The sequence below is a fragment of the Ursus americanus genome, chromosome 30 (genome assembly GCF_024610735.1).
Source record: "Ursus americanus isolate L20-20 chromosome 30, mUrsAme1.1.p, whole genome shotgun sequence".
NCBI lineage: Eukaryota > Metazoa > Chordata > Mammalia > Carnivora > Ursidae > Ursus > Ursus americanus.
In genome coordinates, this window is record NC_142156.1 from 2655828 (window position 1) to 2678952 (window position 23125).

Sequence of the window (23125 nt, forward strand, 5' to 3'; positions counted from 1 at the left end):
ATCATGAGCCAAAGACTATCTTGCTTGCACATCCTGGTGAGAATGGGTGAGCTGCGTGGTCCAATTTAAAGGAGCAAAGTTCACTCTCAAGTGGATCCTCTGAGATGTATGATGGCGCCTCCTCCCGTTGCCATGGCAACCAACGCTCCATCATAAGAGGCTCAGGCCATTTTCAAGAGAGGCCGAAGAGGGAACGTTGACACTTCTCTTTGGGGTTCCATCTGGTGTTCTTATCTGCTTGGGGGCTCTCAGGGCCCGAGTCAGCTCTGTAAATGTCACCTAGAAGACGAGTTCCTGGCAAGACGGGGTGAGGATGACATATACCATCGTGGGGAGTGCTCTGCAATGTCCAGGGCCTCCCCACAGGATAAGGCGAGAGTCACAGTTACATTGATGGGGAGACAAGAAGGGTGTTGGATCTAGCTCTCAAGCTAGACGTGAGTCCCAAAGGAGGTGGTACTAAGTGCTGGGAGCCTGCAGGATGAAGAGGGCACCGTGCGTTTCTAACCCTCCCCAGGAAAATGGAGGGGTTTTGCTCACCACAGGTGGACAAAAAGAGGGCATAGGACCAACTGAAGCCCCAGGAGAGCTAGTTTGGGGTCCCCGTGATCAAGAAATGTGCTGTATTATACAAGATTGGGGCAGAGAACAGCCAGGCGGATTCAGGCTGGTTTTGGTGTCTGCTGGACATGGGGGGGGGGGGTCCTGGTCCCTCCTTGTGTTACTCAGTTTATGGCTGACCCTGAGTCCACCTGAGTCAGACATGGTCCTCCCAGTAGCTTCTCACGATCACTTCTTTTGCCGCCCCGCCCTTTCTCTCTATGCTCTCCTTGAAAGGCTTTCCCTAGAATGAAAGATACTTGGAAATAGGACCACGGGCTCATCATTGTTCATCTTTAAGAAGCCCCAGGGAAAGGGAGAAGTGTTGGAAATCTGGGAGCAGACAAGTGCCTTGATTTTTTTTTTAATCCAAATTGATATTGGAAATGATAGGCTGATACTCAGGAGAATTTGAGGACAGATTATAAAGCAGGTGGCTTGGGAGTACTTTTAAAAAGTCTTCCTTTTTGTTTGTGGTCTGGTGATCCAGGAGAAAGTGGTAGAACTGGTAATGGCAATATTTCGGCTGTGTACTCTGGGCAATGCTGTGACCACACCCCGTCTTGCCTTTTCTCTAGCTCTTCCACGTGAGTCCTACTTCCCTGGCCGGACTTCTAGCTCTGCCAGGGCGGGGACAGTATCTGGGACCTCCCCTGGGATCTTTAGGGTTCCTGCAAAGTCCTTGGGTTGGGCACATTGGAGAAATGCTGTAGGTTTGTTGAATGGCATTCGGATTTCCTGAAGACCAAAGCGGGGGGTGGGGTGGTGTCCCAGGGGGAGACGGACAATGTGGAAGAGAGCCAGTAAACTTGGAACCTGAAGTGGTCAATTCAAATCCCGCCGGGATCCCCTACTGTGGCTGTGCGCAGCTCTCACAGCTTCTCTGAGTCTCAGTGTCCGTATCTGAGCAATGAAGATGATAAATGATATACACAGAAGTGTAAAAATTAAATGAATGTCGTAGCATTAAAATAATAAATATTGTGTTTTGAGCCTTTGTTAAGTGCCAGGCACTGTGCTAAGCACCCCTCCCCCATGCATTTCCACATTTAATCCAAACTGAGTCTCAGGAATGGTGTGTCCAAGGTCATCTGCTAGGGGATGTGGACAAAGCTGAAATTGGAACCCACCACAGGCTGGTTAGCGAGGCCACTGGAACGGTCTAGCACAGTGGTGCCCAAGCTTGAATGTGCATCAGAATCCCCTGGAAGGTTGGTTAAAATACAGGTCTCTGCGCCCCACCTCAGAGTTTTCCACCTAGTAGCGCTGGGGTGAGACCTGAGAATTTGCATTTCTCGCAAGTTCCCAAGTGATGTTGACGCTTCTGGTCTAGGACCACTTTCTGAAGAGTAGGTACCTAGCAGAGAGCCGTTCGAAAAATAAAAGGACAAACCTGTAAAGGTGGTTAGGCCAGGCGGTGTTGGGGCATGCACAAGGGTATGAAGCCCCAGGCAGGGTTTCGAATCTTGACTCCACCATAAGCGCGTGTCCATCTAGCAGGATTAATTGAGAAGCATACTCGGAGGACACGCGGGTGATGCACCTGGTGCTCCAGGACCAGTGTCCTGGGTCCTCTGATTACACGGGGCTGCCGGACTTGGGCTCCCCGGGCCGCGGTCTCGCGCACCTCTCCAGCCGAGCGCCCCGGGCTGAGTCCAGCCGGGCAAGCGTTGCCATGGCAGCGCCGCGGGCGGGGTTGCGGGAGGCCGGGCTCGCCCCTTTGTGCCGCGGGGTCGGCGGCGAGCTCCCGGAGCTCGCGGGCCCGGACCCCCAGGGGGAGGGTGCGAGGGGAGGCCTCGAGGTTGCAGCGGCGGGGGGAGGCGCGAGGGGGGCAGACGAGCCGGCCGGGGGTGGGGCGCCTCCGCCCGCCAGCCGCTCCCGCATTAAAATTTCATGGGCGCTGCAGCAGCTTACAAAGACGACGCCGGCTGCGCTCGGGGGATCGGAGGGAGGGAGGCTGCGGACGAGTGCGGGGAGGAGTTTGCGATGGGAGGCGCTTGCAGGGGCTCCCCCAGTTCTGCGCCGTGAGCCCGGGCACAAAGAGCCTTCTGCACTCGCGCCGCAGGACCGCGGACCCGAGGTAAGCCGCCGCCCGGTGCTCACAGCCCTCCCTCCCTAAGCGTCCCGGTCCCCGCGCCGGCGGACAGCCTCGTTCCCTGTGGTCGGGGTCGAGGGTGGGTCTCGGGGTACCAGGCAGTGTTCAGGGGATGGCAAAGGCTTCCCAGAGTGTCCCTCATTTCCTGGATGGAGAGCTTCTGCCGCCCGCACTTGTCCTGTGCTGCCAAGACTTGGGCCTGGGTGGGGCTTGGGGGACCGAAGGGAGGCTGCGCTGGGAGTCCAGTGCGGGTGTGGGGGGGTCTTAAGGCGTGATCCGAGGGCGAACAAAGACCCTCCCCGCCCCCCGCCGCCAGCCAGACTGGAGGGCATCCCGGACCTTCTCGGCCCACCGGGTTGGCAGCTCACGGGCCAAGCCTGGGACAGAGCCCGTTTAGTCTCAGAATTGGGGGTGAGGGTAGGGTGCTTGAGCCCCTCTTTCCTCATACCGAGCCCACCGCCCAGTGCCTGCCCAGGCTCCATCCGTGGGACTCAGATTCTAGTTGTGCGGCGTGCTGGGTGGGTCCCAAGAGATGGGGGAAGACAGGAAAACCACCTTCCTTGAGAAGAATAATGGCACTAATAATGATAAGAATAATACATCAGTTTATAGAGAGCTTACTTTATGCCAGCAACGTTTAGTGCTTGGCACGCATTGCCTCAACCGTCCCACGAGGAGGTAAGAACCCCATTTTAAAGATGAGGACACTGAGATCCGGAGACGGTTAGGTACACGTCCAAGGTCACACAGCCAGTGATTTTGTATCCAGGTATGTAGGAGTCTAAAGCCCAGTTTATATCCCCAAACACGCCTGGGAAGCCCTCAGGACCCACCGGCTCCCTTGCCCCCTCTCCTCCTTCCTCTAGGAGGAAGACACTCTCTAGAGAGGCTGGAAATTGAAGAGGGAGATGCCAGGTCTCGTGTCCCCTCAGCGGAGGGTCCTGGGCTATAGAAATTGCTTCTCGGACTCTGCGGGGGTGGGGGGGCTGGATTCCCTACCCCCATCCCAGGCCCCAGACCAGCGGCTGCTGCGCGCGCGGGGATTGCTGGCGCGCTCACCCCACTGCAGTGCCGCCGCGGGGAAAACGCCCCCACCTGCTGCTGGGAGAAGGGGGTAGGGAGGAAGGCAGTAGTGCGGGGAGAGAAAAGCGACAAAACGTGCAGGAAGAGGCTTTGTTTTTCTCGGTGCCAACCCCAGACTGAGCGCCAACCCCGAGCAGAACGCTGGTTCTGGGCGCGGTGCTTTACTTTCCAAAGCGCATTCCCATTTGGGAGCACCTGGGAGCTTAACGATTGCCTGGGTTTGGTGGGGGTTGGCGGGGGGATGGGGGGGAGGGGAGGCGGAGATGAGTAATTCCACTCGACAGACCGGGAAACCTGAGGACAGCGGTTCTCAGACTTTAGGGGCGTTGCTTCCAATATGCAGATGTCCGTGCCACGTGGCCAGGGGATGAGTCAGCAGGACTGGGGTGGGGCTGGGCATCTGGATATTTACTCAGACCCCTCCTCCCCCTCATCAAGCAGGTGGTCAGACCGTGGGTGGAGGAAACAGTACCCCAACCTCCCCCACCACCCCCGCAGCGCCGAACCGTGTCGCAGTCCCGGCAAAATGGTTTCCTCCGGTACACTTTGCCAGTGCCTAGCTTCGGGTGGCATTGCACTCATCCCGCACTGACTCTGATTAATTGCACGTTGAGAGACTTGTCGGCGTTAAACATCCCCTATGCCCTTCCACACCTGCGTTTGATTATTTGATGACCCTTGCCATTGAGGACTGTTCTGAAATCTGTCCTGCATCCTTCTTGCTGCTTTTTTGGGGTCTGCCTCTCCACTTCTCCCCGAGGAGAGAGCTGGTCTTCAGAGCCCCCAAAAGGAACTGTAAACTCCGTACGGGAACTTTAGGAGACCCACTCTCTATGCCTGCATTACGAAGGAGAATTTTGTCATTTTGGGTGATTTTAAAAATGAATTGAATACATTTAATAAAATGGATGATGATTGTAAAAGGTTGGAAACGACAAACATACCGTACTCATTCCCTCTCATCGGACCTGCCAGTTGTTTTCGTTCTTTTTCTTCTTCTTTTTTTTTACATCTTCATTTTTAAGGTCCCTTCTCTGGATCTGATACATGCTTCTACCCAGGTTACCTACTCTTTAGGTCAGCTTCAGTAGGGAAGTAATTTCCCTCCTCAGAGCCTCAGTCCTTTCATCTGTAGAGTGGGAATCATAAGCCTTACCTTAAAAGGCTGTTAGGAGGCTATGAAGCAGTATGTATAAAGTGCCTGCAGCCAGTAGGTGCCTAATAAAGATACTATTGTTTCGTATGCCCACTGTGTACTGGCTGAGTTCACTTGCCTGGCCCCTGAATCTTGTATTGATCCCTAGTTATTCGTTTTTATTTGTATTGGGGCTCTTGGTTCCTCTCCCGGGTGACACTTGGGCGGTTTGAGCAGGGGCCAGGGGTGTTTCTGGGGCACTGGGTCCATTGTGCAAGTTCAGTGGGCAGTTGAATAACTTATAGGCTAGTCCTTTGTTCCGAGGGGGATCCTTCCTCTAGTCTCTGAGCCCTGGCTCATCTGTCAGCTGGAGCTGTGTAGAATAATAGCCAGAGATACACTGGGGCAGAGGCAAAGGCCGGCTGAGCGTGACATCTGTCTCTGCGCCCCTCTCCAAGCTGATCAGATCACATGAGGCAGGTATCCCCTCCCCCCCTTGTGGTCTTTGTGGTCCCTATGAAAGCTGGATGAGTCATGGAAGGGGAGGGACAGACTGAACCATTGTGTCCTCAAGGGTATGGAGTAGGTAATGAATGCTAACCAACGCCTCTACAATTTCATGACCCTTTAGCACGCTTCTTGCTGGGTGCTGCCTCATGGAGACCCCTGTGAAAAGGCTGGGAATTGGGCATTCCAGCTGAGAAACGGAGGCTCAGAGAGGTGGCGTGATGAGCTCGGGATCACACAGCAAGTTGGAAGGAGAGTCGAGACTTGACCCTGGGTCTCGTCTGACTCCAAACGTGTGTTTGTAATGACTACACTCCACCACCTCCTCTCCTAAATGTCAACTTAATCAGTTGCCCCGAGACCATGGAAGCAGCTAGAATCAAAAGGACGCGGTGTGGTTTAGCGATCGTGGGCCAGTTTCCCCACAGTAGTACTAATGCTGCTGTCACTGTGTTTCCAGGGCGCACATGCCTTCCGGGGGTCTTTTCCCATTTCACCCCCATCCCGTATTTGAGCACAAGTCGTCGCCCCCTTTGGGGTTCAACAAGCCTGTGTAGAATCCACTTGCCCCATTTCTCACTGGGTGATGTTGGAGCAAGACACTTTGAGCCTGATTCCTCATCTGTAAAATGGGGACAAGAAACCCCAGTGTATTCTTTTGTCAGGTAGGTAAATGTGCCCCCGGTTAGCATCTGTCCTCAATACATGTAGGTTTCCCTTGTTTCTCCTTCTTTGGCTCTCTTCCCTCCCCCCTGCAGCTTGGGGGCTCCCTTCTGTGAGGGCGACTTGAGTTTCCAAGCTCTTCTTTTGTGTGTGCTGCCTTTGAATTTGTCCAGAAACTGGGCTTTCCGCTGCTCTGCAGACGTGCCTGTTTCCCTCAGCTCCGCTCCTGCGCCTCTCCCTCTCCCTATTCCCAGGAGGTTCCCATTATTTCTCGGCACTCACTCATCCAAAGCAATTTAGGCCAACATTTCCCGTATGCCAGCTCTCTGAGCAGCGATTTTATTCCAGAGTCAGGAAAAAAAAACAACAAAAAACCGACAAGAACCCAGAGGGACCCTAAAATGCAACCCAATGCATATTTCCCTGGGAGCTGTTCCTCCCTTACCAGGGAGGGCACAGAGTTGAGGGGGGACAGGACGATCCCACGATGGTGTTAATGAGCCGTTTGTGCGATGGTAGTAGTAGCAGTGTAAGAAAATAACAGCATGCGAGCTAATAGGTAGTATATATCATCCCATGTGAGCCTCACGGCAGCTTCGTGGGCTCCATGATTATCCCATTTCGCAGATAAGAAGACAGGCCCAGAGCCGTGGTGCACATGCTGGGCGTGGCACAGCAGGACGGAACCCCAGGCCATCAAGCGCAGGTCCCGTCCAATGCGTTAAGATGTTTAGGTCGGCACCAGCCCCACCAAGATACCTCCTGGTCTTCTGTTTTCCTTCCTTCCTTTTTTTTTTTTTTTAAGATTTTATTTTTTAATTTATTTTGAGAGAGAAAGAGAGAACGAGTGGGGGGAGGGGCAGAGGGAGAGGAGGAAGGGGAGGAACGGGCTCCCCGCTCAACTAGGGGCTGGATCCCAGGACCCTGAGATCATGACCTGAGGCAAAACCAAGAGTCAGAGGCTTCACCGACTGAGGCACCCGGGCGCCCCTCCTGTTCTGCTTCTGATCTGCATCTGAGTGAGGAAATCGGTTTTGGCCTGACCCTGGCTTCTCTCCAGTATACCCCTGGGTACCTATGTATTCCCCTATTCTTTTTTCTCTCTCAGTGACAGCCGGACGTGTCTCCCTGCCCAACCTTGGGGTTCCAGACATGCTGACGTGACCACCATGAGCCTAACGGCATCAAAGCAACAACCGAGGTGACCCTTCTGTGCACCCCTGGGGTAACAGACACCAGCTTCATGCAATGAAATTCCATTTGCGTGGAAACCCCCTGAATCTCAGAGGTAGGAGGGACCTCTAGAATCGTCTGGGGTCCAATCCCTCATGCAGAGCTTCCCTGCTGGGGCCCCTGACCTTGGCTTGCAGTGGCGGGGAGGGGGGTGGTTCATGGGAGTTAGTGGGAGCTGAGATGCCAAGGCCCTGGGGCCACACGGAGGGCTCTGTCTGACCTTTGAGCTAGCTCTTCTCGATTCTTATCCTCTGTCATCACATCTAAAGGAGTTTTGAAAAATAACATTGAGTTATGATTTACATACAATAACATGCACCCATGCAAAGCATATGTTTCAATCAACGTGTTTTGCCAAATGCAGACATCTGCGTAAGCATCACCGCAATCTACATCTAGAATATTTTCAGCACCCCGAAATGTTCCCCCGTGTCCCTTCGCTGTCAGTCCCCTCCCGGCTCCAGCCCCAGCCCCAGCCCCAGCCCCAGCCCCAGGGAACCACTGATCGGCTTTCTATGCCTAGAAGCTAGACTCGTGTTTTCTAAAGTTCCATTACTATGGAATCTTTTGTGTTTGGCTTCTTTTGCTCCGGATAATGTTTTCAGGTTCATTCTTGTTTCGGCACGGATCAGTTGTTCAATCCCTTTTGGGTCTGACTTCATGGAAGGATGGTGTAAATGAAGGAATCTTCATTTCAAGTGCACAGTTCGATGATTTTTGGCAAATCTACCAAGTTGCGCACCCATTGCCATAAAGCCATTTTGGGATATTTCCCCTGCCCTGGTAAGGTCCCCCCACGCCCAGTTACTGCTAATCCCCACCACCCTGCTCTTGATTCCAGACGACCACTAATCTTCTTTCTGTCTTTGTAGGTTTGCCTTTTCTGGACATTTCACATACATGGGGTCAAACAGCATGCGGGCTCTTGTGTTCAGCTTTCACTCACCTATTACATCTTTGAGGTTCGTCCAAGTCATAATGTAACAATCGTTTGTTCCTTTATACTGTGGAGTAGCTCTCATTATATCAACGTACGACCATTTATTTATTCAGCCACGAGGACGGGATTTTAATTTGATCTGTGTTACTGGTGTAAATGCACCCCCATTCCAGGAAGCATCTCCTGTTTCTGGGACATCGATGTTACACAGAGATTTTTCTCGACGGGTGAAAACAATTTTGGGAGCACTCACCGTGTGCCAGGCACCGGCTAAACCTCGGAGAATAATGAACGTTGAGTCGCACATCGGGTACGTGGGGCTGGGGAGCCATAGTCTCACCTGTTTGTCTGCACTTAACACCCATGCCTTCCTGTCTGCCCCCCTAGACAGTTGCCTGCTTGACCCAGGGGTTGACGTTTCCCTTGAAACCTTCATTGCCTTATTGATATCGGGGTCCTCAGAGCCAGGGGAAGGGCCATTGTGTTAAGCCACGCTCCTCTGAGCAGCCCAGGGTCTATTTCCAGAGTGCAGCAAGGTCCTGGGACAGAGGAGAGAGAAGGGGATTTCCGAATTCTTCCTGAACATTCCTGATCATCTCCGGGAAGCAGGCTTGCAGATAAGTATTTCAACTTACCAGCCCACAGCCTACCCACCTGCCCTCCCTCGGTCTGTGCAGGGAAGCGCAGAACTTCAGAATTCCCGTGCGGGAGGTTAAAGGGGTGATCAGCTTTTCTAGCCCTCTAAGTTACAAACAAAGACCTTGTCTGCATTTCATGGGGCCCCAGAGAGGGTGATCGTCACACCCCTCTTTAACACGGAGGCTAGAATTTTGTCAATTCCACCATCAGCAACTACCATAGACTTGAGTTCAATGACCTCATCCCGAGAACCCATGGATCTAGGTGTCAGAAGGTCAGAAGGGGACTGGGGACTCCTGGTGGCTCTTCTCAGTGCTGGCCCTTTGTCGTCATATTTGTAAAACTTGGCCCAGGGCTCCTTTACCTGGCAGTGGAGCAGGGACATTGGCACTGTGACTCTAGGGCCGTATTCTTTCCTCCAGGTCTGGACCCGTGCCCTGAGTCCCAGGGGCCCAGAGCAAGCTCTGAACACACACTGAGAGGCGCCCTGACTCTCCTGGCCCAGCCCTGCCAGCCAGTGAAGATAGCTTAGCCGTCACCAGAACTAAAACCGAGAGAGGATTCTGGGTCAGGATTAGCAGGCATTCAATGGGGGCAGAAAAGTATCTAAGGCTGAGCCATAGGGCCCCCCTATTTCCTCTCCTCTGCTTCACACTGTGGGTTAGTATTGTGTGCTCTGGGTGAATGCAGGTCTGGAAGGATCCCAGGGCACAGAGAGAGAGAGAGAGGGACAGACTTCCCAGGGCTACACAGGACGGCTGAGCTGGATCAGAACCCCGGATTCCTGACTCTGTTCACTGCTTCTGCTCAGCTGTTGCCAAGCTGAATTTGTCTTACATTGTCCTGGGGCCCCTTCTGCTATTGTTGGGGAACAGGGAGGGGGGTGAGGGAGACCCCCTTATCCCAAGGACATTCTGGGGTGGGAGGAAGGGCGGCAGAGGGGCGTATGCCTGGGCCCAGCCTCTCTGGCCCCCGGGTGGGGGTGGGGGCTTCTTCTTGTCAGCAGAGACTTCTGGCCAGGCCCGGGGCCTGGGGAGGGGGCCTGGGTGCAGTTTTCTCCTGCGGCGTGGTTGGCTCTTTTGTCTTCCAGGATGGGATCTGCATGGGAAAGGAGCTGGGAGCTGGGCCTGGGCTGCCCACGTGTTGGCTGGGCGCTGCCAGGTAAGCCTGGGTAAGCACGGGGGAAGGAAGTGGCACCGAGCTTACTTTCATGGGGGATGACCGTTCCCCCGCCAGGAAGGCCCGGGAGCCAGGTGGCTGGACGGCTTGCTCCGCGTGGTCTCGTTGGGGTGTGCGGGGCTGAATCAAGACCACCACGGGTGGGTTACGGCAGGCATTTCAGCATGTTCCTTCATTCAGCACAAACACGGACCAAGGACCTTCTCCAGGCTAGATCCAGGGGATCCGGAGCTGAGCTCCAGAGACACGGTTCTACCCTCTCAGGTCTTCACACGAGAGTATGCTTTATTACAGTCTCAGCGAAGGAGTGAGCTCCCTGTCCTGGGAGGTGTGCATGTGTGTGTACTGGGGGAGGGTGGTGCAGAAGTCCCCTCCGTGGGAACGTTGTAAAGGGAATCCAAGCCTCCTGGGGACTCTGGAGGCTCTTTTTGCCCACCTGAACCCTGCCCCCTTTCCTGCCCATGATGCCCTTGGCCTTGCTCCTGGCTCCTCTAATTGCACTTCTGTCCCCTGAGCTAGCCCCGCCAGGGTGGAGAAACTCTATTCCTGAGTTTCTTCTAAAAGTCATTAGTGTCTAAAGCCCTTACTGCCACCCTGTCTAGGGAGACTAAGGGTCTCCGAATGTGGGGTTGTGTTGGGAGGGAGGCTGTCCCCTCATCCTAACTTGCTGCTTTTCCCCAGGGGGCTCTGCGTGGCCACATCTCCAGGACTCCTGGCCTGGTCTTCTCTTTGGAGCCCGGGTGACTCTGGACTCTGGACACAGGGAGCAGCCTTTGGTGGTTTTCTGGAACTCTGGACAATTCCCCAAAGACCTCATCTTTCCCAACTGCTAAGACGGAGCCCCCTGTGGATAAAGGGCCCTCCTGGTTGGCACTCGGCTGAGGACAGGCCCTGGCTCTGGAGGGCAGCTTGAGGGAGGGGGGTGAGGGAGGCCGGCAGTCCACTGCCCCTCCGTGTCCACCTGGACCCTGCCTGTCGGACCTTACTGCCTGCGCCTGGAGGCCACGTCTTGACCCTGTGCTGACTTGATACCTGTCTGCAGCCCTGCTCCAGGCCAGCCAGAGCTCCACCTGGGCCAAGGCTCCGCTGACTGCACCTTACCAAGGCTGGGTCCCAAAGGACCCTCCAGGACGGGGCAGGACCACACGGATGGGAGTCGGGGTGGCGCTGCCTAGTGGGAGGGAGGCAGACCCAGCTTCGTGGGCTCCGTCGGCTGGAGTCTGTCTTGCGCCGTTTGCCTTGAGTGTTTCTCCTTCTTGTGGTGCTTTTTGGATGAGGCTTTTCCGTGCTTCTCCTCTGCCTGATGGTGACACGGAGGAGGCAGGCAGGGTCTGGGAGGAGCCTGGGCCTTCCCCCAGTGTGGTCGGGTTCTGGGGGACAGCTGGAGGGGCAGAAGGTGTGCTATCCTGAAAGGGGAGGGTTTGCGAAACATGAGGAGGCCCAGGCCAGGGGAGCTTGCCAGAGGGAGACAGAAACTGGGCCCTGTTCCCACTGTCCAAAAGGAACAGGCTGGATCCAGCCTTGTTCCCTGGATCGAGGGGTCAGGTCACCCCAGCTGGATCTCAGATGTCTGCTCCTTGTTGCACGGATCTTTGATTCTGTCCTTGGGGGGCAAGGCAGGCAGGGTAGGCCCCAGGCACATGCAGCCCTCCCCTGTCACATGGCTGCACATTCACCTCCCTGTGCCTGTCTCCATTCTCCACTCAGTCCAGCCTGGCTCTGGAGTCCAGTGTTTGCCCAGGAGTAGCCCACGGGCTTCCATAGGCAAGTTTAAAAGCTGGGCATTCTTTTCCCAGGGTGGAGAGGGAGCCTGTATTAGCTTGAGCTGCCCTAACAGCAGACCACAGCCCGGAAAGGGGGCTTAAAGAGCAGAAATGTGTTTTCTCATAGTTCTGGTAGCTAGAAGTCCAAGATCATGGTGCGAGTGAAGGGTGGTTTCTCCCGAGGCCTCTCTCGTTGGCTTGTAGATGGCCACCTTCTCACTGCGTCCTCACCCAGCCTTTTCTCTGTGAGCACTTGAGGGGGAGGGAGGAGGAGGGACGGATCTGGTGTCTCTTCTGCTTTTTCTAAGGATGCCAGTCCTATCGGAGGAGGGGCCCACTCTTAGAGCCTCTTTGAGCCTTACTTTCCTCCGTAAAAGTCCCATTCCCGAATAGGGTCGTGTTGGGGGTGATGGCGGCAACCTATGAATTTGGGGGGACACGATCCAGTCCACACAGATGGTCACTAGAAATGTGGAAAGCGGGAGCCCTCTTCCCCTCAGCCACTCCACAGCCGTGGAGAGAGCAAGGGAGAGCAGAGGGATGGGAAGTAGGGACTCAGTGTGGGAGGCACTGCCCTAGGATGGTCCCCGGGCTTTAGGGACACATGGAACTGGCTGGACCAGGGCAGTGAGCAGGACCCCCAGGAGAAGGATGTCCTGGGAAGAGCCTACGCTTTGGAGCCTGAGGGTGTGTCCCCTGCTGCACAACCTTGCGCAAGTCATCTCACCTCTGTGAGTCCGATGGCCACTCTGGAGCAGAAGCCATCCGTTCACCTGGGGGGTGCAGGGGGGAGTCCGTGAAGGCGCATGCCTGCACAGTGCCAGGCTCCTAGCAGCTTGCTCACTAAACACGCCCATCCCTGTGGGGGTTTAGATTTCAGGCTTATCTATTTTCAGTGCTCTGGAACTGCCGAATCGGCACCTTCTGATCCAGAGATACTTCCGGCGAACCCTTCCCCTGCCTGCTTTCTTAATATCCATCTCGAATCAGCTTGGGGAGGTGGCTGCACTTTATTGCTTCCCGCGTAGCTCCAAATGCCTCCTGGGGTACCCTCTCATCAGGAGTGAGCACCTACTGTGGGCCCTTTCCTGGGCTGGTCGCTTGCAGGGGGATGTTGGTGAGGCTCTATGATTGAAACTTTCCGGATGGCACAGCCAAGCAATTGCAACTGGAGAATTGGAGAAGGGAGCAGAGAAGAGTCCACTGAGGCACAGGATCTGAGTGTTTGAGGGTGGGGTGGGAGTAAGGTCCCAGAATGACCTGGACAGGCTTCCCAGAAAGGCTGAATCAACCAGGGCCTCAAAGGATGAGAGAGATGTGGCTTAGCTGACAGCTTCCAGGTCCCTGGAAGAGATTCCCAAAGTAAGTCGTAGGAGGTGTCATTGCTCTTGGAAAAAAAAAAAGAAGAAAGAAAGAAAAGAAAAGGAAAAAGGAGTTCAAATTCAACCAGTTTCTAAAACGCAGGACTTATCAGAGCCTTTAAAGTGCCGCTGGGAATTGTGAGTACTCAAGGACAGACAGGATTAAGTGTTCTCCCCTTTTATGGCAACAGAGCCTTTTTCTTACGGGGCATCATTTAGAACTGAGGGGGCCATCGGGTGGGGCTTCTGCGGGGATAGGAGATGACACAGCCTGACACACCCGGAGGGAGAGGGGGGCTTTGTAGCAGAGGCTGGAAAAGGCAGCAGACCAGGAGGGGCCGGGGAGTTGGAACTCGGTTCCAGGAGTCAGGCGAGCTCCATGCAGTTTTGGTGTGGTGGGAGGCGGGCGAGGGGGGCAGGCCAGTGGTCAGAGTAGCTGGAAGCCTGGCACGTGCTGGAGGAGGTGTCCACCGGACACGGTACCTCTGCACTTGATGCCACTGGGGCATCAAACCTTTTGGGAGAAGGTGCTGGTGTGTGTGCGCGTTTGTGTGTGTGTGTGTGTGTGTGTGTGTGCGCGTGCCTGAGTGTGACAGGATCCAGCCTTCTGGGAAGGGGCTGACCAGAACCAGGCAGGGGTTTCCGGCCAGGACCAGCAGGGTCTATTTTCAGGGGAACCGAAGAAGTGTTTTGGGGGAGAGCCCCTGAGTTCCACAGCTGAGAAATCGGGAAGAAAAACACTCTGGGGCAGGGCCAGGCATAGGCTTGATTCTGGTGGGGCTGGGGAGCTGGAGGCGGACCCCCTGCCCTGGTCAGGCCCGGCTCACGGCTGGTGGGGGCGGGAGGCCTTCGGAGCTGCAGCTGAGGGCCGGGCGCAGTGCTGCATGGTGTGATTAACCTACTAACCCAGGGCTCGGCCGGGACGCTGTGGCGTGTGACGAGGTGCCTGGCCTTCCGCCAACCAACTAACCCACTAACCCGGCCCGAGCATGCCCTACTAACCCCCTGCAGCCAGACCCTACTAACCTTGCAGCTCGTGGGCCTTTCAAGGGGCTGGGACGTGGGGGCAGACGGCGCTCCAGAAGGCCCTGCCCGTGGCCTGGGATCTCTGTGCAGACCCACATTCCAGGACAGGGCTCTCAAGTACGGCTCGCCAAGTCTGCCACTTCCTGCTGAGCGATTTTGAGCAAGTCACCTAACCTCTCTGAACCCGTTTCCTCAGCAGCAGAATGGGACTGTGATCTTCGCCTCACAGGCTGCTGTGAGAATTCGCATGAATGTGAAGTTCTTGACACATGGCAGATACTTAAAAAAAAAAAGTGGGGGTGGGGGCGGGGCTGGGAAGCCCAGAAAACCTAATCGATCATGTCCCCTGCCTTGGTCCTGGTCCTTCTGGGTGTTCTGCACACAGACCCTTCTGCCCGGGGCCAGACACTCGCTTTGAACCCTGTCTCTTCCCCACATTCTTCCGCGTTCTAAGCTTTCTTTTCCATAGGCAGCTCTTTTGTTCGATTACTAACCTGTCTAACCCGGGGGTGCCTCAACTGCACCCCACCCATCCCTTAACCAACTAATGGACCTGTGTGTGTTTTTCCTTTTCTCCTAGTGACTCCTGTGTGTGTCTGCTGAGGTGCCCCCGTCCGCTGGTGCTGTGCTCTGACTTACTAACCCAGCCCCTACTAACCTCGTTTTCTCTTCTTACTAACCCCTGGCCCTGCCGAGCTCTGGGCACCCCTCCTTTCGGCAAGCAGAGTTCCTGGGGCTGGTCCTGCAGACAGATGCCCCACTTTGCTGCCCCAATTGGCTGTGATTTCAGAGTCCCCTGGGGGCCAGGTCTAAGGCAGGGGCCGGCCCTATTAACCACACCAGGGTCCCAGAGGAGGAGGCGGTCATGCGGCTGTAGGAGCACAAGCATCTCTCTTCTGGGCGGAAGTCTGGAAGCCACGGGGGAGTGGGCGGGACCAGGGAAACCTCTGGGGTGTGAGTGTGGAGGCCTGTGGGTCTAGAGCATGGAGACCTGGGCTCTTCCCAGCCAAGGGCCAGAGAGAAGGGGCTTGTGCGTCCTCCTTTGGAGGGAAACGAGGGTGAAGTTCAGATAGAGGCATGGTCCTGCACAGGAAGTCAGTAGGAGGTGTGTCCCACCCCGGAAGTCAGTGAAAGGGGGCGTAGCCCACACCGGAAGTCAGTAAGAGGGTTCCCTGTGTAGGAAGTCAACGCAAGGGGTCTTTTCCGCACTGAGAATCGCTGAGTGGAGCATTTAGTACAGGAAGTCAGCCGGCCAGAGGGGCATTTCTTACACTGGAAGTCAGTAAGAGGGGTTTCTCACCTCATCACTAGACATGAGAAGGAATGGCCAAGAATCAGTGAGAAAGGCCCTTCCTACAACGGCAGTTGGCTAGAGGGGCCCTTCTCTTCCCTGAAGCTGGGGGAGCCGAGTTCCCCACACCGGAAGTAGATATGGGCCATGTTTCACACTGAAAGTCATCAGGAAGTGCTGTCCACATCAGGAAACTTGGGAAGGTAGGGAAGAAAACAGACCCTGTGTTCAGGGGTTCGCAGGGGGAGGAAGTGGGAAGCAAGACATGAACCCCAGGGCCCCACAGGGTCCTGCAATCGCTCAGGGCCAGCCAGAAATTCTTCCCCGGCTCCCTGTCCTGTTCCCGCCCACGGCCCTGCCCCAGCTTGCCTTCCCCAGAGCCCGCCAGCCGCTAAGCCAGGGCCACACCTGGGGGTGATTTTATGCCTCACCTCCAGTAGGCACCTTGGTCTGTCTCTGTGGGCTAATCTCTGGCTCCTTTGCACTAACTCTTGCTCTCACCCAGCTAATCCCTGCCTCGCCCTGGCTGCCCCTCGGGGATTGCCCACTAACAGCCAACCCTGCCCATCTGGGGGCACCAGGCTCCCGGCCTGGCTCTGAGCGGCTCTTAATTAACCTCTCCTTCACCTTGACTAACTCCTGCCCTCCTGGTCTGTTCCTTTCAGCGGAAACTAACGGCTTGTGGATTTCTTTCTGACTAACAACAGGTCTAACACTCCTTGGTACTGTTACTATTAACAGCTTGGATGTCGGCATGGCTGGGATGGGCTAACGCAGGTTTGGAAACCTGACTAACTCAGGAGGAGGTGTAGCTAGTAGTGTTGGACTTGGTGTCTGCTCTGGTTACAGCTGTCTATAGTCAGTAAAGATCGAAGGATTCTAACGGAGGTGCAAGGGCCGGGGTGTGGCCCAGGCGCGGGTGGGGTCAGAAGCATAGTCAGCCATCCAAGGTTTTAGCCACTGGACATATCCCATCAACCTCTAATAATCTGCATTTGGGTTTTGGTTCTTTTAAATCACCTTACAGCTGCCATAGTCCAAACGGATGGCTACAGCTTTTGCGGACTTTGAAACCTCTGTCTGGTGTGTACAGAGCATATGCCATTATGCATGGCATCATCGGTCACCAGGCCAGGACCTAGACTCCTTGATTTCAGGACTTCAGGGATTTTGAAGTCCCAAGACATGAAGCTTTAGACCTGAGTATTCAGAAGGGTTCCGATTCCATCACCCATTTACACCTTAGTGTAAATTAGCTCAGCTTCCTGTTTTGTCTTTTATGCAGTGTAGCTGTACTGAGATGTGAGTTTAGCTGGAAGGGGTTTGGACTGCTTCAGGGCTGGGGGAGGGTCCTTTGGGAGCAGAAAAGGGGAGCCATGGGGCCGGGGGATCCTGGGTGGGGGTAAAAGGTAGCATCAAGTTGAGATGGGGATGGGAAGAGGGACCATTTTGCTGGCCCAGTCTGGTAGTCTGGTTCTGTGGGAGAGAGTAGTTCATAGTAGGGCTTGGAGGATTGGATCAGCTCAGGGACAGGGTCCGAGGCTGGCCTGGAGACTTGAAGGCAGTCTTGCTTGAGTCATTGAGCGCTGGTCTGGGACCAAGAACTCTGACAGCCATGGGCTCGGAGTAAATCTAGTGGAGCTGGCAGTGGGGCCTGAAGGGAGGCCTGAGCTGCAAAGGGAACAAGAGAGGAGAATGCATCAGGAAGAGTTTGGGGAAGCCACCTGAGTCTTCACAGGGATCTGGGACAGGGTGGATGGAGCAGCAGCGGGCAGCGCCTCTCTGCTGCCCTCTAGTGGCCGCCTCACACATTTCACTCGAAGCCGGAAGCTCAGGCACCTGGCATTTGCGGAAATTCTCTTTACTCAACTACAAGGATCTGATGTTGCTGAGGACCTACCGTGTGCCCAGCACTGAGCTGGGTGCTGGGACCTATCTACGGGCCCTTCCTTCTGGTGCTTGTATAGCTCACGGGGGGAGTTGGAGAAGTTAACGTGTAATGCAGTGAGACAGGTACTGTGCTAGGTAGGGCTGGGCCGGGCTGTGGAAACACCCAGAAGGCGGGCAAGGTTGCTACGCACCTAGTTCGTGCCAGGCGTGGTGCTCGTCGTTGAGGAGGAGTGCTGATTAAGCCATCTGCTCTTCAGGACATTTCATGCTGGTGTATCGGATGGGTGCGGGGTAGAGTGGAGTGTAGGCAGTCAGGGCAGGCTTTCTCAAGTGGGAGACACGTAAGCTGAGCTCTGGTTGGGTGTGGCGGGGGTGAGTTCCAGGTAGTAGGAATGACAGACACAAAGTTCTGGGCATCAGAGAGGGTCGAAGGGGTTCTGGAGGCTTCATGGGGAAATGTAGCAGGAGACAGATGGGAAATGGACAAGCACGATCGAGGCCGTGTTGCCAGGGAGTTTGGGGTTTGTCCTAAGGGCAAGGGGGAGCTGGACAGGAGGGGTTGGATTTGAGTTTCAGGCTGACAGTTTGGCTATTTCAGCCCAGATGGAATTTTGAGGAGCTTATAATGAGTTCTGGTCAATTTTAGACAAGTGATAAGAACCCAAAGCTCAGGGACCCTTAGACCAGGATCCCTAACCCCTTGGTGCAGCTGGAGTTAGCACTGCAGTGACTGGGAAGCCAGGCAGAGGCTTGGCTGGGGTGACAGGGACACCTCGGAGAAGGAGCAGCCCTGAAAGCGGTCACCCTGAGCCCCGGAGAAGTTCTGAGGGGATGTGCTTATGGGCTGCACGTCTGCAGGAGAGTCTCACCTGTCCCGTGTGGCTGTGGGGGGGACATGTACATGGGAAGTGAGCTTCTAAGAGGCGGAGCCTGGTCCCAGGGAGGGAAAAATGTGTCATGGTGGGGGAACAACTCTTCTGGAGGCAGAAGGAGAGGACTAGGCTACCTTGGAGACAGACGATGGTGGTGAGAGTCCAGGATTCTGCATGTGAGTGTGCGTGTGAGTGTGCGTGTGTGCACGCATGTGCGTCCTTGACTTAGTACCAAAGGAAGCCCATCCCAAGGAGATGCAGTCTGTTTATCCCTCCCCGCCCAAGGCCTTTGATGTTCACTCTGGGGTCAAGTTCACTGAACATCAAGCTCATTGGGAGGGGGACCTTCTGAGCTGGGGATTGGAGGCATACTGTGCTTGGGAGATGCCAGGGGTGGGGGACTGCTCCCATCCCAACAAAGGATCCCGAAGGCCCTTCTTCTTGAAAGTCTGTCCAGGGACCCCCTGTTTTACTTTAACCAGAGAAGACACTTTCTGTATGGGGATGCTGCATGTGGGGTTAGATTCCCTGCTACAGATTAAAGCCCAGATTTTTACATGGGTCCAGCAATGGAGTGTGAACTTGGCTCTTTGCTTTTACTGATGATGAATGTAGCTTCCGTGTAAATACCATTTTGATATTAAAAACTGACTTACACCAAAGGATGGCTGTTGCTTAAGGGGCAGGAGGGAGGCCTACGTAGTTCAGGGGAGGAGGGGGAACCAGTGACATTTTTGAGGAGCTGAAGTGGGTTCTCAGCCTTTTCTCGAGACTCTGACCTTAGAAGTCAACATGATGGGGGCATTTCTCTTTGTTTTCCATTGTGGGGAAAATACACACAAGATAAAATTTTTCATCTTAGCCATTTTGAGTGTTACAATTCAGTGACATTAAATACTTTCACATCATTGTGCAACCATCACTAATGATATTTTGAAGAATATGCCCTAATTTTTGCCTAGACAGTGCTTCAAGAGAAAATCTGGGTTCTTATTGTCGGGGAGCTTATATTTCATTAGGAAGGCAAAGGGTTCCTTGGAGACAGAGAAAAAGGAAGGAGTTTAGGGTATGGGTAAAGGGCTGGCAAATATATAGCACACACACTGCTGCTCTCCACTGCAGCTACCGTGGCAGACATTGCTAGCCGATCACCTATCTCTCATGGGGAACCTGGATGCATCTTCAGGATCTGTCTCAAAACAGTCTTCTGTTCAGCACTCCGGGGCTGAACTTGCACACGCCCCCTCTCCTACCCCCCACACAGAGTTCTCAACACCTCCTGCAACTTATATGACCCAGAAGGACGCTGGCCCTGTGCCTGCAGCCTTGGGTTCCAGTTTTAATCCCACGGCTGTCCTGCCTGGGTGATCTTGTGGAGTTGCTTTCTCTCCCTGGGCTTCAGTGTCTTCTGTAAAAGAAATGAGTCCAGGGAGGGGACCTGTAAGGCCCTCCTGTCCTCGAAGGATTAGAAGATGCCTAATCAGAAGACAACTTCCTCCTACCCCTCCTGGAGACTTCCAGACACTCGCTGGTATCTTCTCAGCTCCTTTTTCCTTTCTCCTTCCCCCACTCTTCCCCCAGAAACCACTCACTGGGTCCTTCCTATACACTGGGCACCGTCCTAGGCTCTGGGAAGCCGGGCCACCAGGCTTTCGGTCCTTCTAACCCACCTACCTTGTTCTCCCAAGGATTTCTGTACTGGCTGTTCCCTTTGCCTGGGACATATGTCCCTCTGCTTTTCACACTGTTGGTTTCTCTGTGGCCCCCGGCTCTCAGGTCTCAGCAGAATGTCACCTTTCCAAAGAAGTCTCTCCCCTGACTACTCCATCTATTGTTACTCTGTCACTTCTCAAACATTCAGGTCTCAGGACCCTTCTATACTCTTTCCACATAGTAAATGGTTGCTCCCCAGCCTGGGTGGGCACTGACCATTCGAAAGGCTGAACTAGGTCCCTGTTTCATTCATTCCAAAAAATGTTCTTGACCCCCGACTCAGTGCCAAGGACGATGCTGGGTGCCCAGGGTGTAGCCACGAAGCGGGGGGGGGGGGGGGGGCAGTACGTGAGCACGTGGATACGGAATCACAGACTGCCCAGCTCTCCGGGGACTGGGAACAGCTCGCAGTGAGCAGAAGGAGCAGGAAAGAAGAATCCGTGTAAAGGAAGTCTACCGTGTTAGAAACAAAACCTGAGGTGTTATGAAAAGAATTGTTTAGGGGCACCTGGCTGGCTCAGTCCATAGAGCAAGTGACTCTTGATCTCGGGGTTATGAGTTTGAGCCCCACATTGGGTGTAGAGATTACTTAAAAATAAAATCTCAAAAAAAAAAAGACTTGTTTATTCATTCATTGAAAAAGGTACAAGTAAGCTCATGGCGTGCTAATGTAAATAACACATTTTTTTTTTTTTAATCTCTGTTGGATTCTGGTATCTGCTTCTGCATTCAGTCTGTTGCAGTGACACATGTCATGTAGCCTCTGGAAAACTCCATCATACACTCGTGAGGGAAGGAGACGAAAAAGAAATTAATGTCTTACTGGGTCCCCAGATCTGACCATACCTCGAGAACCACAGCTCTACCACGAGACCTGTTTATTCTTGCTTTTCTTTCTTAAAATGCATGCTCATCCGAAATGACCTTGCTTACTTGTCTGATTCCTTGTTTACTGTCTATCTCCGGTCTTGTTTTTCTGCATGTTTCTGGAAGGCGGTGGGAGGGTGGGGGGCGATCTCAGATGGAGCCCTTTGTAGGTGCTCAAAACGGCCAAGCCAGAGCTGCAGTTCTCAAGTACGACCAGCAGGTGGTGGTGTTGCACCAAGACCACGTCTTACTCTGTTCTTGGAAACCTGGTTATTCTCTGGTGCATTTGGGGATGTTTTGCGGGGGGAGGGGGGGAACTCTACTTTTTGGATCCCAGAATTTCAGGTACTGGATAGGGCCTGGTATGGGTAGGGGGAGGGAGAGGCTGGAGAAAATGCAGCTGAGGAACAGCAACTTGGAAAAAGCTCTGCTAATTTCTGGGGAGGGCTTCTGTTCTTAACAGAAGCCAAGCCAAATGACTCCCCCTTTTCAAACCTGTGTTCTTCTCTGAAAAATGGGCAAACTATGACTTTGGCTTCATTTCACCACGCTTCTCTTGACAAGGGCCACTTTCTTCTGATCACGCTGGTAGCGCAGTGTCCCCTAACCCTCTCCCCCTGAGGTCTAGAATATTCCAAGAGCCAGTGGTGGGCTCTGCCTGCAGGAAGAGCATGGCTCCACATTCTGTCCAAAACCCTTGCCTTAGCCCACCCGGGGCTGACGAGATGGCGGTGGCTATTTTCTGAGTGCTTGCTGTAGGCAAGGTTCTATGCGAAATGGTTCATCCGTGTTGATTCATGAAATGCTCACGACATTCGAGACGGTTTCACTATCCCCATTTTTGTGGGAGGACACTGAAGCTCAGAGAGGTGAAGAGATATGCCCAGGGGCACACAGCTGGAGGAGGGGGAAGCCCGCTGCAAGTATAATGGAAATGCTGACTCCATCCTCTTGGTGAGACGTGCCCCTCACTCCCTCTACACCGGCTTCTCTCTCTCACTTCTTCTTGTGAGGTGCTTCTGCCCTCGGACCACCGAGCACAGCTTGTGACTTCCTATCTACGGGCTCATGAACGGCCTCCTCCAGTCTGTGAGCTCCACAGGGCCTTGGATGATGCCTGCCCGCTCCATGGCTGTACCCCGGGCACCCACCATCATGCTTGGCACCGAGTCGGGGGTCAAGGCTCAACCCAGAGGCAGCTGACGAGTGGGCGGCACGCAGACTGACTCGGGAGCAGCCAGATCCACCCTTCACTGGCCATGTGACCAAGGGCTTCCCCCTTGGGCCTCAGTTTCTTCATCTGTAACATGGGGATAACACTGTCTCCCTCCTGGAGAGGTTATAATGATTCAATAAGCGGTTGGAGGCAAAATGTCAGCATGTGATGGGCCCCCGCCCGTCCCCCGTGGGTTGTCCTGTCCCGGGCAGGTGCGGCTTGCCCGCAGGATCCAGCAGGAAGGTAGGGCAGCGTGCGGATCAGGTGCGGGGGCAGCAGCACCAAGTCACCAAGCAAGCTGCCAGGCAGCCCAGCTGGGTCTTGGGCCTCCCTGTGTCCCCAGCTCCCGAGCCTGCGCGACTGTGGGCGCCCCAGGAGCTCGGGCAGGCCAGCCAGCTCCCTGTGGGCATTTCTCACCAGGCCCATGGCGGATCCACAGTCTCCTCTGTAAAGTGCCCACAACAAGGGCAAAGCCACATGGCGGGAGGGGGCGCAGAGCCCGTGCTGGGGAGTTGGTGGGGTTCAGCTGAAACGCAGCTGGCTTCCCAATCCCAGCTCAAGGGGCCTCTCCTGTGGGAAGGAGGCCTCCTCCCAGAGAAAAGCCATGGAATGTGAGGAATGCACCGGAGCCTCCAGCCGGGCCCAGGATGGAGAAGGCCCTGGAAGCACAGGGCGGTGGGGGCATTTTCCCAGCCACCGCAGGGCCACCGGGGAGCTCATACCAGACATCACCTTTTGGCATTGGGGTCAGGCCTCAGCCTCCTTGAAGCTTTCCCAGGTTCTCAGGCTGGGGGTGCTGGAGCCCCTCCTGGGCTCATGTGGCCTCTGACGTCAGCCTGTCAGCAGCAGCCCCCCCTCTCCCCCCGGGATCTGGGCTGGGCCGAGCAGGGACAGGAGGGGGAGAGATGAATCAGGCTGAGCTCTGCTCTGAGCCACCTGGGGTGGGAAAGATCCCGTTTCAAATCCCCACTCAGATGTGTGTCACCTTGGGCAAGTCACTTCCCCTGTCCGAGCCTCTGTGTCTCCATGTGTAAAATAACGGGACGTCCTTC

General features: G+C 54.8%; 1 protein-coding gene across 1 annotated transcript; it reads left to right on the top strand.

Moving 5' to 3' along the window:
• Window positions 1-2137: 2137 nt before the first annotated feature.
• On the top strand, window positions 2138-18843 carry LOC123788131 (uncharacterized). The gene is given in 7 exon segments (XM_087857157.1): window positions 2138-2146; window positions 2260-2308; window positions 2311-2381; window positions 2519-2680; window positions 9658-10056; window positions 10255-10402; window positions 10756-18843. Coding segments are annotated over 7 exon segments (990 nt in total). The 3' UTR covers window positions 10908-18843.
• Window positions 18844-23125: the final 4282 nt, after the last annotated feature.